At 37.2% G+C, this 15,485-nt stretch overlaps 1 protein-coding gene across 2 annotated transcripts in view; it reads left to right on the forward strand.

Annotated features, from left to right (window-relative positions):
• The window catches only part of SKAP2 (src kinase associated phosphoprotein 2), a 139,723-nt gene that overhangs the window by 26,807 nt on the left and 97,431 nt on the right, over positions 1-15,485 (forward strand). For both annotated transcript variants that reach the window (XM_060782053.2, XM_060782052.2), the window contains exon 4: positions 5,914-6,012. In XM_060782053.2, the coding sequence (XP_060638036.1) occupies positions 5,914-6,012 (99 nt within the window). The remainder of the gene's footprint in view (positions 1-5,913; positions 6,013-15,485) is intronic.

Below are 15,485 nucleotides of genomic sequence, written 5' to 3' on the forward strand. Positions count from 1 at the left end.
GGTTAAATCAATATATTACATCTTTGGTTAGATACCTCTTGCTATTGCCAACCTCGGATATTTTTTTTTTCTGGCTTGGCACTTTAAGTAGTGTCAGAAGGCTTGAATTACTCACCGAACATCCTACAATGTATTTGACTTAGCATCATTTAGGGGTATTGTGGAACATTCAAAAGGTTGCTAGATGATTGCTACCTGATATTGCAAACAACTACGACAGTCAGATAAGCACTGAACTGCAGGTCTATCAACATTTTGCTCAAAATTGGGCCAATCACTTAGGTGAAGATTGCTAAAAATATATAGTCTTCAAAAATGAAAGATGTCATAAATATGTAAAAAATACTTAAAGGTAAGAGGATACATGCAGGATTTGACTACAGGCCTACCCAAAGTAATATGCTATTTGGACATAGCCGGTCAGTTAACTATGGGAGGTGTGTAAGCAGGACTTTCATCTGTGCTTCCAGCAAGTGGCACTGACAGGGGCACTTCTGGTTCTGGAAGGAACATACATATTCATGATCACTGGTAGCCATTTATAGTTTCTGCTTCCATGAATTTTATTTATCCCTCTTGAAAGTAGACCAGGTTGTAAGCCATTATTTCATGTTGGAGTGGTGGTGAATACCAAAATGCACAAAAAGATGCCAGGATGTAGTACTAGTGACAGGATCTTTGTGGTGTGAAAAATATCGCATATACCCATGTAGTTGAGGTTAATTTGGAGACCAAAATTACAGAGTGTGATATGACCCATGAATACGTTGAGAGTCATTCTACAAAGAGGTGAAAAAGCACTAATACCACCTCATGGGGATAGTTACCCATGGCCATTGATGGAACTTCCATGCCCAGCCCATGGTGGAGAGAGTTGAGTGTGGTCAGGGCTTTTTAATGTTCTCCTGGGATGGACTGAACTCTCAACTTTCGCTACTCAACTCAGGAAAGGGGACAGTTCCTTTTTTGATAAGAGTTAAGGTAAGATACTCACATTGACCATTGGAAAAGTTGACCCAGGTTTTGGGAGTTGCTTTTTAGACAAACATTTCTAGACTTACATATGAGTATATAAGGTAGTCAAGAATCCTACTCATTGTTTTTCATTTGAAATGGTTTGTCCATTAAACAAAGGTCCTCATCACACTAGGGTTTGTAGTTTAGGAAGGGGCCTTTGAATTGCTCAGCTAGAGTGGTCCTGGACCTCACTAAACTACATAGCCCAGAATTCTGCAGGAGGTAGCAGCAGGATCTAGTGTGATGAGGTCCTAAGATGCAAGATGTGAAGAGCCTTTGTGTCACAACAATACGTCTTTTAACACGTGAAAGGCAAGGTGCTGGGAAGTATAAAACTGACAGTGCCCTCCAGGCTTACAATTGAAGCAAACACAGTGAGGAAAAGGAAGGAGTGGGTGAGGAGACAGAGAATAGATGTTAAGTAAAAATAGAATCTTGGCACAGAGAAAACCTGAGAAAATAAAGCTATCTTGAGATGCTTATTTAATAAGGGAAGACAGTAAATCATACGTGTATCTGCAGGCAATGAGTTCCAAGGAGAAACTATAGCTAAAATTAATGAATTGAGGCATCAGATAATGTGTCATGTATAGATCCAGAAAATTAGTCCAAAACCTACCCCAAAAACCTGGGTCGACTCTTACTTTTTAAAAAAGAAAAAAGAAACCAGAGCTTAATCCATCCCAGGAAAAGGTGGTTTTGAATCTTCCTGTGTGTTCAAAATGTTTTTTTTTCTTGAGACAATGCTATGTGTATGATTGCATGCCTTCACATGACAAAGAAGGCTTTGTGATTTTTTGTTAAACTTGTAATTTTTGTATGTTCTGTAAAGTGTGAATTTTAGCCAGAACCTGAAGGCAACTTGGAATGTAACCACCTAAGGCTGGGAGATTCTGGACCTTATAATCTAGGAAACTACCTTTTCCAACCTTTGGTTTATAACATTTTGCTATGATTTGATCTGTTGGTTTTCATCATATCCTGGTGTTCACATTCATACACTTCTCAATTTACAAGAAACAATCCAGCTTAAATAACCTTTGCAGGTTTTAAATATCAGTTAATAGATTAGTGATAGTGTGTTTTTAAAATACACAAACACGTTCTATCCTGTACATTTTAAGTGTTTTTTCATCTTAATTCCTGATGCAATTAGGGGAAGAACGTGGTGAGAAGTTATGGGAAGTTGTGTTCATACTTTTACTCTAAATAGATATGGTGATTTTGATTCTATACTCTGTGGAGGATTTTGATGTGGTCACATCTCGATCATGGATGAGTCCTGGGGTTTTGAAGGTTTCAATAGACATGGGTAACTCTGAAATTGTAGTTGAGATGCAGGATCTAAACTATTATAAAACCTGTATATGTATTTATAATGTACCATAGGAGTAAAGTGATCTACATTTTAAACTAGAAACATGGGTGTAAAGTTTTCCAGTGCTGTATTTTGTCATGGAAAATTTCCACTCTGTCTCTATCTCTCTGTCCGCCTAACCATCCTTCTAGGTCTCCATGGTTACTTGGATTGTTGTACTGCAGTCAATCCTTTGGTGAAATAAACTGTCCAGATACTTTTACTGAATTAGATTTTTCTTAATTTGAAATTGAACTGATACATAGTATAGAATGTGAGTGAAACTGAAGTTATATCTCTATAAAAGAAAGTTAAACTGTTGATATAAGAGATGTCAGGGACAGCTCTTTTGGTTTATTTCTCCTTAAAACAGTGGTCTTTCAGGGGTAATATTTTTTGTTAAGTATGATGGAAGCATATGCTGTTCCAAGACAGTACATTCAAATACATTCACTCTTTATATGGATAGTATTGTATAACATTTAACCTAAGCAGGCTACATCAAATACCATTATCTAGAAACTTTCCAGGTTTACTTTTTCCAGAAAACCTATATCACTATTTTTATTGAATTATAGATTCAATGGTAAAGTCATGATAGCAAATAATTGTAGCGTAGACACAATATGAGCCCCTCTGGGGAGATAGGGCAGCCTACAAATAAAGTTTTTTAAAATATTATTATTTTATTATGGCACAGATTGAGTATCCTGGTCTGGAATTCCAAAATCTGAACTACTGTAGAGTCTCACTTATCCAACATAAATAGACTGACAGAATATTGGATAAGCGAAAATGTTGGATAATAAGGAGGGATTAAGGAAAGGCCTATTAAACCTCAAATTATGTTATGATTTTACAATAAAACATCATGTTTAACAACAAATCAACAGAAAAAACAGTTCAATACATGGTGACGTTATGTAGTAATTATTGTATTTACATATTTAGCACCAAAACATCACCATGTATTGAAATAGTCGTGGATCCGGGTGGGAGGCAGACTGCGTTGGATAATACAGAATGTTGGATGAGCGAAGGTTGGATAAGTGAGGCTCTACTATAAATTCCAAAATCGATGGCTGTGACATAGGGAGACCTTTGCTTTCTGGTGTTCAGTGTAAACACTTTTATTTCATGCACATTTTTAAAGTATAAAATTTGCCTTCATACTATGTGTATAAGATGTATATGAAGAATGAATGTCATATTTAGATTTGAGTCTCATATGCAAATAGAATAATCTAAAATCTCTCCCTCCCACCCTGAGTGAAATCCAAAACACCTCTTGTTCCAGGGAGAATCAACCTGTAGTAGGATTGTGTATGTCTGAGGTCTGATTTGACTTAGAAGTGAAATCCTTTGTGTAATTTCTAAACTGCTGTGAAAACCATTCATTGTATTCTGCCTTTGTCCAAGGAACTTACTCCAATATTTTCATGAGAGGTTGTGTTTAAACATTTATTTAAAAAGATCTGACAGTGTTACATTTCTATGTGTGGTCACTTTCTGCATTTTAGTCTATAAAGCTCAATGTAACATTATAAATCAGCACTGAAATGAAGTGTATCCAAGTGTTCAGGTAGCCATAGATCCACAAACTTTAATGATTGGGAGCCAAAGGCCATTCATAAGACTAAATTGAAGTTATGAGTGCGAGTAAATGGATCTAGGCTGGGTTTGGCACATGGCATTTGTCCCACGCAAAGCTGCTGAAAGGTGGGTTGAGTGGTGGCGCGATTGATGGTGGCTGAATTGCCAGGTGGATGGGTGATGAAGCGTTCATGTCGCAAGGATATCATGCCACACATGCCCTGAGATTTGCTGCAGCCAATTAATGCTGAAGGGAAACTTGACTACATTGTGATAGCAGTGTCGCAAATGGTATCTCTCACTGCATGGATGTTATGTCCTGAAGGGAAAAGTATTAAAGCCAGTGTTATGTCAGATGCATACTACTGTAGTGTATAAAGCATCCTGTTTTCGAATTTTGTGTGGTTCCCTGTATTTTATAAAGGAAATGGTGTAGTTTTTTCTGTTGAAGGCAATGATGACAGTTCTGATAAAACACATGATGTTATGGTTAGAATATCGGATTAGGACCTGGGAGACAAACCTGAGTTCAGCCATGAAGCTCACTGGATGACCTTGGGCCACTCAGTGTCTCTCAAGCTTAATGTACTCCACATGGTTGTTATAAGGTGAAAATTGGCAGAGGAACCATGTGCTTTTGTCTTAAACTCAATAAATAGAAAATGTGATATAGAGATATAACATACTAGTTGCTACAGATACTGAGAAATGGTCAGACATTATACATTGGTTGCAGACTAAGGCTGCATGTGTGGACTCATTGCAGTTTGAGTACACTTTAACTGTCATGGCTCAATGCTATGGAAACTTGGTAGTTGTAGTTTTGTGAGGCACCAGCATTCATAAGCAGTAGCCTAAATACCTTATGAAACTACAACCCCATTGATTCCATAGCATTGAGCTATGGCAGTTAATGTGGTGCCAAACTGCATTGATTTGACAGTGTAGATGCTATGTTAGTTGAACATAACTATGATTTAGTTCAGTGGTTCTCAACTTGTGTGTCCCCAGATGTTTTGGCCTTCAACTCCCAGAAATCCTAATCGCTGGTAAACTGGCTGTGATTTCTGGGAGTTGTAGGCCAAAACACCTGGGGACCCACAGGTTGAGAACCATTGATTTAGTTGAAGTGCTAATGACAAGTTGGATTCAACTTTTCCTCTCTTGTGCATAATTGTCAGTTCTCCCACTTGATATATTATTGTTATTGTGTGTCTTTAAGTTGTTTCCAACTTAGGGCTACTACAGTGAAAGTTGGCAAGATTTATTCAGTGGGAGTTTGTCGTTGCCTTTCTCTTAGCTTGGCCCAAGAACACCCACTGGCTTTCCATAGTTTAATGGCGATTCAAAGTCTGGCCTTTGAGTGTGCTAATTCAACACTCAATCCATGAAATAATAATAATAATAATAATAATAATAATAATAATAATATTTTATGATAAAGTCATGGGAGTGAATAATTATATCATAACCTCAGTGTGATACAAGTTGAGTATCCTGGTCTGGAATTTCAAAATCTGAATTAATCTAAAATATAGTGACACCTTTGGTTTCTGGTGGTTCGATGTCATGGTATATTTCCAATTCCATTTTAAATGAAAAAACTGGGAAAGTGTCTTTATAATTAATTTACACAACCTGTATAGGGGCCTTGAAAAGTTTACTTTTTGAACGACAATTCCCAAAATCCACTGGCCATGATATCTGAGGATTTTTGAAAGTTATAGTCCACACTGAAATTTCAAACTCTGTCTTGGGGCTCAGTTTGACCAGTAAGCGTTGGCTTTCTTACTGTGTTTGAACTTGCAACCACTGAGGTATGGATGAGTCCTGTTGCAGATTGAGTTTTACTCCTGTGCTCATCTTGTAAGGTTGTTTTACTTTGTGCATATAGGTGAACTAAAAGGAACTTGTTTTAACCCTTCATGAATGTTTGATTTGTGCAGGAGATTTTGAAGATGTGGAGGAAATTGAAGGTCCAATGCAGCCCGACAACCTTTCCCTGGCATCTGACCGTGATAGAGAGGACGATGGTCCCCATGATGGTGAGTAACTCTTTGCATCTCAGTAGACTTGGTGAATTGGAGATATTGTTGGTATTCTTAGTTGTTGACCTCAGCTGGGCTGTGAATATATGTAAGGTCTCAGGAAAGTTGTGGGGTTGGTTTCTTGCCATCACTGGACCCTTAAGGAACTGAAGAGCACACTCTAGTGGCAAAAAACATACAGTGAAAGAAAATTAAAATGTATACCTTGTTCATTTGATTTCCCCCATGAACAGAATGGATTCTATCTCTATCCTTAAGGAATCACTGCCTAAAATACATTGATAATTTTCCTAAAGATAAATAATTTCTTAACCCAGCATAAAAATGTTGTTTTGTATGTATGTATGTATGGCTTGCTCTGCTTATTTTATAAGAAACAGAACACTGTATTTGATGGTTTGTGCAGCGGAGAGGACTTCAAAAAAGGATAAGTTTGTAGGACGCATGTATTAAAAAACAGATTCTTATAACCTATATATTGTTTTCAAAGCTAAGATATAAAAAATGACTTGCATCACTGTTTGCAACAGTCTTTTTCAAAAAAACTGTTGAGAAATGTCTGATAAATCACACAGATATACCAAGAACAATGTGGGTTGATTGGTTGTTCAGATTTAGCCTAGAAGTGAATGGATGTTTATTTATTTATTTGGCTTTATACTGATCAAACTGTGCAGCTCCATCTCAATTGCTGCAGGAAAACATGCTTCCTGTAATGTGCTGCTCCACGTTTTATGTTTTCCCGATTATTCCCTTTGGAAACATATATTGCTTTTATGAGGTATAAAATTATATCTATTGCAGAACAGGGATAAGTCAAATACATGCATAAGTGATAAACCTTCCTAACAACTGATTTAGAATACGGGATCTTTATAGTCCTAGAACTCTGTAGGTTGTATTGCAGTAACAAACACAAGTTCTTTCCCTTTGAATTCAGTAAATGCTAGCATAAGCTTCTAGTTTAATGCCTGCAATAAAATTACCTTTTATTTTTTGCCCACCTTTAGAAATATATTTATTAGCAAAACGGATTCTGTGAAATTTTATACCGATTTTTCCCCTGGGCATTAAAGCAGAATAAAGACAAAAGTGCTTTATATCCTAACAATTCTGTCGCTAACATCCCGTTTTGCTGTGTTTTATGGCCATAGCATGCTGCTACAAAGGAATAGACATGAGCAATGTTTCCTTCTTGTTTAAGGAGAAAAATAGACAACTCTTTTTATCTGTGAAAGCGCATAGTGAATTGCTAAATGGTGCTGTTGCCTGCGCTTGAGGAATCATCAGTATAAATACGTAGATAACAAATTTAAAACAGTTATTTAATTTCTTTCATTAAAATATTATTTTAATGATCTCGCAATTAAAAAATTTAAAAGGACTTACAGTATCGAAAATCACAACAAGAAAGAAAAATGTCATAACCTAGAAACTGAATATTTAAACACATTGATGAATTGAAAGATTTGTACCCAAAACATGACAGCTTAGGCTCTCAACAAGCATTTTTTGTGTGAGATTATTTGACTTTCTATATACAGCTGTATACTTCTGCACAACTACTGTAACAATTGATGTGGAATACAAACCAACATTATAATATCATAAAGTCCATAGCAGAGGCTAGAAGTGGAAATGGAGATAGTTTGGGGTTATACAAATCTGACATTTGTTATTGTTATTGTTATAATGTCATTGCTACTATAATTTTAAAGCGCCAGGATGGAATAAGTTTTAATGTTTATATTGAAAGTGCTTATTGTACTTTTAAAGGTTGTATATTATTTGATGTCATGGCCTATGGCTGGTACAATAAACCATTCATTGTAACATTGTGTAAACCTTTTCCTGTATTTCTAGTTTGATTATCAGCTATTCTTGGTATAAACTGTGATTGTGGGATATACACAAGGTTTTTTTTTTAAAAAAAACTCTCTAATAGGGATAAGGAGCCCCCGGTGGCGCAGTGGGTTAAACCATTGTGCCGGCAGGATTGAAGACCAACAGGCGAAGGTTCGAATCCGGGGAGAGCACTGATGAGCTCCCTCTGTCAGCTCCAGCTCCCCATGTGGGGACAGGAGAGAAGCCTCCCACAAGGATGCTAAAACTTCAAGACATCCGGGCGTCCTCTGGGCACCATCCTTGCAGATGGCCAATTATCTCATACCAAAATTTACTTGCAGCTTCTCAAGTCGCTCCTGATACACACACACATAAAATAGTGATGAGAAATGTGTGGTCCTCCAGATGTTGTTAGATTGCAATTTCCATTATTTCTAACTATCTCTATGCTTGAGATGATGAGAGTTGCAGATGATGGTGGGATGCACACTTTCCATCCCTGGTCTAGAGGTATCTTTAAATGTCTTAAGTGTTCAGAAATTCACTCAGGTTTATATATAGGTATGTGCGTAGTAATGAATTATATTGGGAGCATAGTCCTATATATGTCAGCAGTGAATCCCATCAAGTTCAAATAGTTGCTCCCAAGTAAGTGGACATAGAACTGAAGCTTTCACTTCTCTTTCTTGCAAACTTCTCTAAGTCCTTAAGACTTTTGTTGCTATTGAGCATTTTAAGCACAAAGTACATGTTTATCAAATACAGCGGTGGAACCGATTATGGTGAAAAATGTCCAAGTAAATACACTGGCCATAAATAGAGATCTGAGCATTATTAGGTAGTAGCCAATTGCTTTTTCTATATTAACATGCAGACCACTCTTCTACATTGATTATAACACACCTAATGAATTAAGCACTGGCTTTAAGATTTTCTTGTAATTCTGCATTTTGTTGTCTATTTGATATCCATGTTCAATGGACAATGGGTAATGCATTGAAAACTCTGTTTGTGATCACGGGATAAAATCCTACTTTTTCCCCCTGACCTGTTTCTAATAGTTTATTAATTAGTAAGAAGACAATTATTTCAACAATAAATATTGTGTAACTAAATTAGAACATGTCACCAAAAGGCCCTTTTTTCATATATGATAGTTGTTTCGTCCTTTTGGCTGCTGCCTTAATAAAGTAGGCTTGAACGAAGGCGCCAAACCTTGATGGATTGTAAACTCTTAAATCTGTGTGTTTACATTGCTGATGTCATTTTTGTGGGTTCAGAAAATGTCTATGTCCTACCCCCAAAACTCTCTATGCATTTTAAAATCTGTCTGCTGCTGTCTCCCTGTTGAAATTTTCAACAAATACTCCCCCCCCCCCATCTGTCTCCTTGGTTCAAAAGTTCATTCGGTTCCCCAGTGACCACCTAATTTTCCAGTTATTCCCTTAAGCCATAGGTGTTTGGATTTCTTTATGGTTTATTAGGTACTGCAGGAAAGTAGCATAAGTTATACCTTCTAATGAAATTCAAGCACGCTTCAGCAATACTTTGGCTTTATTGCTGGAAGCAATCAAATTGCAAGAGAGGAGGTGCCTTAGCGAAAGTGGTGGGGGAACGTAGGGGAAAGGATTGCCCAAGAAGACACCTCAAAATAAAACAAGACATGAAATTCTTGGCAGGCAAGCTGGCGGGCTTTTCCTTTTATTGGCTCGCCGCCTGATTGATAGCAAAATCATAACTGGCTGTATGCTAACAGGCAGAGTTCACTTGTAGGTTATTGTGAACTGATAAAGGGTTAGATGGAGTTTTGATTTTCACAGTGGGCCGAGTTGCACCAGATTAATGGAATTTCAATGAGAGGCCAGCCTAGTTGCAGCTTTGTCAGAAAAACGGATGGTGATTCTATAGTCATGCCTGGTCATTAATACCAGTTGTCTGAAAGGTGTGGTACTCCTCCATACAAAAGGCTCCCAATAATTGATTTTTGAATAGTGTCTTATTTATTTATTGATGACCAGGTTCCTTGCAAAACAAATGACAGCCTCTTGTGTAGGACAACAGTGTTACACATTTGTTGTTTTCAATATGTTTGGTAAGGATAGACCTTAGCCCAACTACATTAACCTCTTGGCATACTTAGAAATTGGGGGGTGGGGAGGAGAACAAGCATGTGGCTTTATGTGTAAATCACACATGGTTAGTACTGCCTTTTTTTTAAAAGGTTGGGCTATTTCTAAAGCAGTTGACACGGGAAAACATCAGAAGTTTTTTATATCAAACATCATTTTGTAATATTTGATGTTGATTTCATGAAATACTGGGGCAGGTTCAAGGAAACTTTTCTCCTCCATAGAAGTGACTACCAGCTACACAGCATGTTATGATATATAACTACAACTGGATAGCAAAAAAGTTCTGTGGGTACAGTGGATTGCAAAAATGGCAAATTAAGGGCCAATCTTCGAGCAAATCATGTCTCATCTTTTAGTAGAAGCCAAGATGAGTAAACGGAGGCTGTCGTGCTTTGGACATATCATGAGACAAGGTTACTTATTGGAAAACACAATATTGTTTGGTGAAGTGGAATACAATTATGTATGAAGACAACCATATTATAGTTGGGTTGATTTAATAAAGGAAACCATGATTCCGAATTTGAAAGACTGGAGCAGGACAGTTGATGACCAAGACTCTTGGAGATCACTCATTCACAAGGTCAAAGTGGACTTAATGGTCAACAACAACAATAACCATTGTTCTTGTTCCTGCACTTGCAGAATATTTGCTTGTTGAAGCCAAAACCTCCTGATTCTCACATTAGTTTTCTCTATTTTTCTGTCTAGATGTGATCTGGACTGGCCATTGTCTTCTTTGGGTAGCCAGGAATGAGGGAATGGTGTGCATGACAACCAGCTGAGATAGAAAAGCATGGATGTGAGAGCATTGGTTGGCTTGCGTTCTCTAAGTAAACATAATGTTGTGGAAAGGGTTGAAGTGAGAGTGGAAATGGCTCACCCTTTACAATATTTTCCAGTCCATATAGTGTTAGATGTTCTTTTTAAAGTCTCCTAATGCCCCTTCTGATTGTGGGAGGGCTGGGGAACAAGTGGCTCTCCAGAAGATGGAAGACTGCAAGATCCTTCAGCCTTAACCACCATAGCCAGTGGTGATGGATTATGGATCTTGTAGTTTCACAATACATTGAACAATAAGCACTCATGTTTTGTACTGTGTGAGAGACAGGCATCAGAAGAGTGGAGGGAAATGGTCAAAACCTGTAGAAAGGTCTTGTATTTAGGTTGGGACCTAGACTGAGTACTCTTTTGTTATAAGCAGGAGATACAAGCACACTTACACAATTTACAGAACATATTGTAAAGCCATATCTAAATCAGTCCATACATAAATTAAATTTTTAAAAAATGACATTCTTGTCATATTCATTTCTTCATTGTACATTTGAAATAACCCCATTTCCTGCTCTTCTTCCAGAAAGACTCAATTATGATACCATGTATTTTCAAGGCCTTTCAAAACTTAACTCATCGTTTTGTGATTAAAAACTTATTATATTTATTTTGGCATTATTATACTGCTGAAATAACTACATATTTTAATATATGATGGAAATGCTGTAAAAATATGCATCAGAAATGAAGAGCTGAAAAGATTTGGCTGCCTTCGGTCTTGTGTCAAGAGAAAAATAGCATATAAAGCAGTTTTTTTTGTCTTGACTACAGACAGAAGAAATGGATGCTCCAAATGTGCTTCTCATGGTTCATGCCTGGTTGTAAAATTGTGGTACATTGAACATCCACATAGTGCAAAATGCAATCAATGGTCTAGAAAATCGGTTTTGACATACTGTACTTCTTATGTGCTCTTGATTAAAACTAGCAGGTTTGATTAAAAGTGAAAGTTTTTGTTTTATTCCACATTCATCATTTTCTTCCACATTTCTAAAATGTTTGGGAGCTTTTGGTGAACTGGAGGTTCAAAGACAGCTAGTAGTCTTCGAATTTTTCTGTACTTTGGCTGAAAAAAACTTGCCTGTTGTGTCTTTGATGTTTTACAGTACTTATTTATTGACTTTAAACACCAACAACACTTTATTTATATTCTGCCCTATCTCCCCAAGGGGACTTAGGGTGGATTCCAACATATACAGACATATACAGAGACAAGGCAAACATTCAGTGCTTCGAAACAATGAAACACAGAGACAGATAGAGGTAAAGGCTTCCCTTTCATCTCTGCCTCTGGGGGTGGTGCTCATCTCCATTTCAAAGCCGAAGAGCCTGTGTTGTCCATAGACACTTCCTAGGTCATGTGGCCGGCATGACTGCATGGAGTATCGTTTATCTTCCCGCTAGAAATATGTATGTCCTAGTTTTCCATCCTGTGTAAGAACATGAAAGTAGCTAATATCAGATCTTACGATTTGATTAGCAAAATCACTAAATTAATATTTGTAGAAAAACTAGTAGCTACAATTACAAGCATCACAGGTGTTCAGTTGTCCATGACTGACTTAGGCAATGTAGTTTTTAGCAGATATTTGGAGACACACAAAGCAGGGCTCAATTTGATACCTCATGCCTGAGTGCCACCCCCAGTAAGGCCCTGGATTATGTCAAGCTGCTGTTTAACTGCTATGATACGTAGAATAAAACTTTCTGGTAAGGATTAATATACTTTTAGCCTTCAAATTTGTCTTACCATTTTAAAATGTTTTAATTAAAGTATTTCAACTGGTTTTACTGCATTCTATCCTGAAATCATCAGACATAGGGTGGGATGTATTTAATAATAAATATGTAGGAAGGAGTTCCATTTAGATCCCAGATTCAAGTTTCCAATTATTTAATAGAGTTTAGTATAATTGTTTTCCTGAGATAATATACCCTGCTTTATGCTTGAAATTCAGCCAGATTTGCTTGCAAACTGCCTTGTACCCTTCACCATTCATTGTTTTCTATATATGAACTTTGACCAACATGGATGTCATGGATCATAGCAACCTTTACTTTGTTCAAATGAGTGCATGCTTTTGGCTGCCTTCCAGGTTATTCCTTGGCTTATTTTCTTTCTGCTTCTTGTCACTTGGCATTTCTTGCTGTTTTCATATTTATTTTGATTTATGTGGCACTTCTCTAAATATGCTAAAATGGACAAACATGGTTTAGAAGTCCTCCCTAGTCTAAAAGTAGTCATCCTTGGATCCCATGCTGGGAGAAAGGTGGGGTATAAATTAAAGAAATAAATATTCTTTCTGTGCTTTTGTATAGTTTTAGATATTTGTTTGGGGAGAAATACAGTGGGTGAAAAAATATGCAACTTGAGAGTGTGGAAGTGTTTCAAGAAAGTTTTACCTAGTGGATACTTAGAAATGCATCTATCTGTGATGTGACTGCAGCATGACAGGTTATGAGGTACTGCACGGCAATGCATGGAAACCTATTTTGTTGTACTGATTTTTCACCGACTGTTACCTTGTCACCAAAACTGATGGGAAGTTTTTCACCTACCAGGTGCTTGATAGTTAGGATGAGTTTCAAAAGCAATCTGGGAAAAAAGAAACTGTATTGGGTTGATGATAATTGATTTGGTCCATCACATCTAGCTATTCCTTGTTTTCATTATCACTTCCCTTGGGCAGTAATCACAGGATCAAGCTGCGAGTTTGTGGGCATAATTTTTTCTGCAACGCCATCTGGCTCATTGGCACTTGAAGTTGTGATGACTCCTTTGCTGTTGCAACTAACTTTGTCAAATGGCTAGACTGTTGATCAGAGCTCTTCTACTAGTGGTTACTAATTGTCATGTATTATTGATTTTAATTGGTAATTTCATGCATTCTTCTCCCACATGTATACATGTTGAGAATTCAGTGGTGGACATATTTTGGTAGGGTATCATAGCATGTGCTGGAATGTTCTTTGAGTATTTTCAGTTTGAATGATGTTTCAGCCCTTTCTTTAATGCCCTCTGTAATTATGGATAGGTGGATAATTCTGAAAAGATGGAGATCACATCTAATAACACTGTGTTCTATTTTATATAGTCTATAAATTTTATTGTCCATGAATAGACAGAGATGTTTCATACACTGAAGAGTGCAGTGACCAAGTTAAGTGACGTGCTTAACTGCAATTACTTCTAACTCATGACTGCGGTTACAGTATGTTTCATGAAAGAACCCTAAATGTACAGTGGAATTATTGTATAGATCAGTGAATCTCAGGCTTTCTGATGTGTGGGGCCATATTTTTCAGCATGTCAGTGACACCTACCATATTTATACTTCTGGGTAGAATTGTTTGTTTTCCCCCAGCTGCGGACTTGTTGATCAACAGTGGTCCATGGACCATCACTTTGAGTAGCATTTGATACAGATGAAGGAGCTAAGCTTTTGGGGGGTTTGTACAAAAAGATAGTAGTTGAACAACTTTGTCACTTTGTAAATAGGGGCAGGAGGAGACAAACTTTCGCCATGTTTTTATTTTGGCCTGCTAATGCATATTTGAATTTTCCTAGCATATATTTTAGACATTTTTAACCATGTTTCAACAAGTTAAGTATTATTCTTTATTGGGCCCTGTTGCTGGACGTAGACACCTGATGTTGCATAAATGTCCACTCTTATTCCAAATTCATAATAATGAATTTGCCCAAAAATAATAAAAAGGTGTTTTGAAAGATCCCAATAAAAAGGACAGTCTCTTAGTAGTTTCTCAGATCTCAGCTGAGATTTTGAAAAATTAGTCATCCTCAGCTTTGCTTATAAAATGAATGTTATGACACAGAAAATCCACACAGTGATGGTGCATCAATAGCCAGCATTGTGTAGTGGTTCAAGTGTTGAGTTATGACTCTGGAGACCAGGGTTCAAATTGCATCTCAGCCATGGAAACCCACTGTAAGACCTTGGGCAAGTCACACTCTTTCGGCCTCAGAGGAAGACAAAGGCAACACCCCCTCCCCCAAAAGATCTTTCCAAGAAAACCTTGTGATAGGGTTTCCCTAGAGTTGACCTGAAAGCAGCAACTGTGCATCTGTTGTTGTTGTTTTTTTTTTGGGGGGGGGGGGTATTTTCTCTTTTTGGTATACCTGTTTTTATATTGCCTTTCAGGCATATTGCCAGAGATGTTTGGAAAAAATAATAAAATAAAATATATACAATGAAAAAATGAATGTAAAGGCCACAAATAAGCAAGATTATCATTATGATGCAACAGTCAGCAAGATTATTTTTTAATCTAAAATTGTGGGATAATCAGTGGGGATTTCTGCCCTGGCACTAAAAATATGATTGGCAGTAGGCTGAAGATCATTTTATGGTAGCTATCTTCTTCATCTCAGAAGGATGTTGTTCACATGGGATAGGAACATATGGAGACAGGCAGTTCTCCAAATCCCATGGTCCAAAGGTATGAGTGAGGTCCTGAAAGTTCAGAATGAGCACTTTGAATAGGACGATACAACTTTAATTGGGCCATCAGCAATGTGCTGATTCTGAACAGGGAAAACCATACTACTTGATAGTGGGGACTTCAGCATAGAGTTTGACCATCCATGAAGGGTTTGAATTATGTAATAACATATGCTTCCTGCCTTTAGAGAAC

Source organism: Anolis sagrei, chromosome 6, assembly GCF_037176765.1.
Source record: "Anolis sagrei isolate rAnoSag1 chromosome 6, rAnoSag1.mat, whole genome shotgun sequence".
In the NCBI taxonomy this organism is placed as follows: domain Eukaryota; kingdom Metazoa; phylum Chordata; class Lepidosauria; order Squamata; family Dactyloidae; genus Anolis; species Anolis sagrei.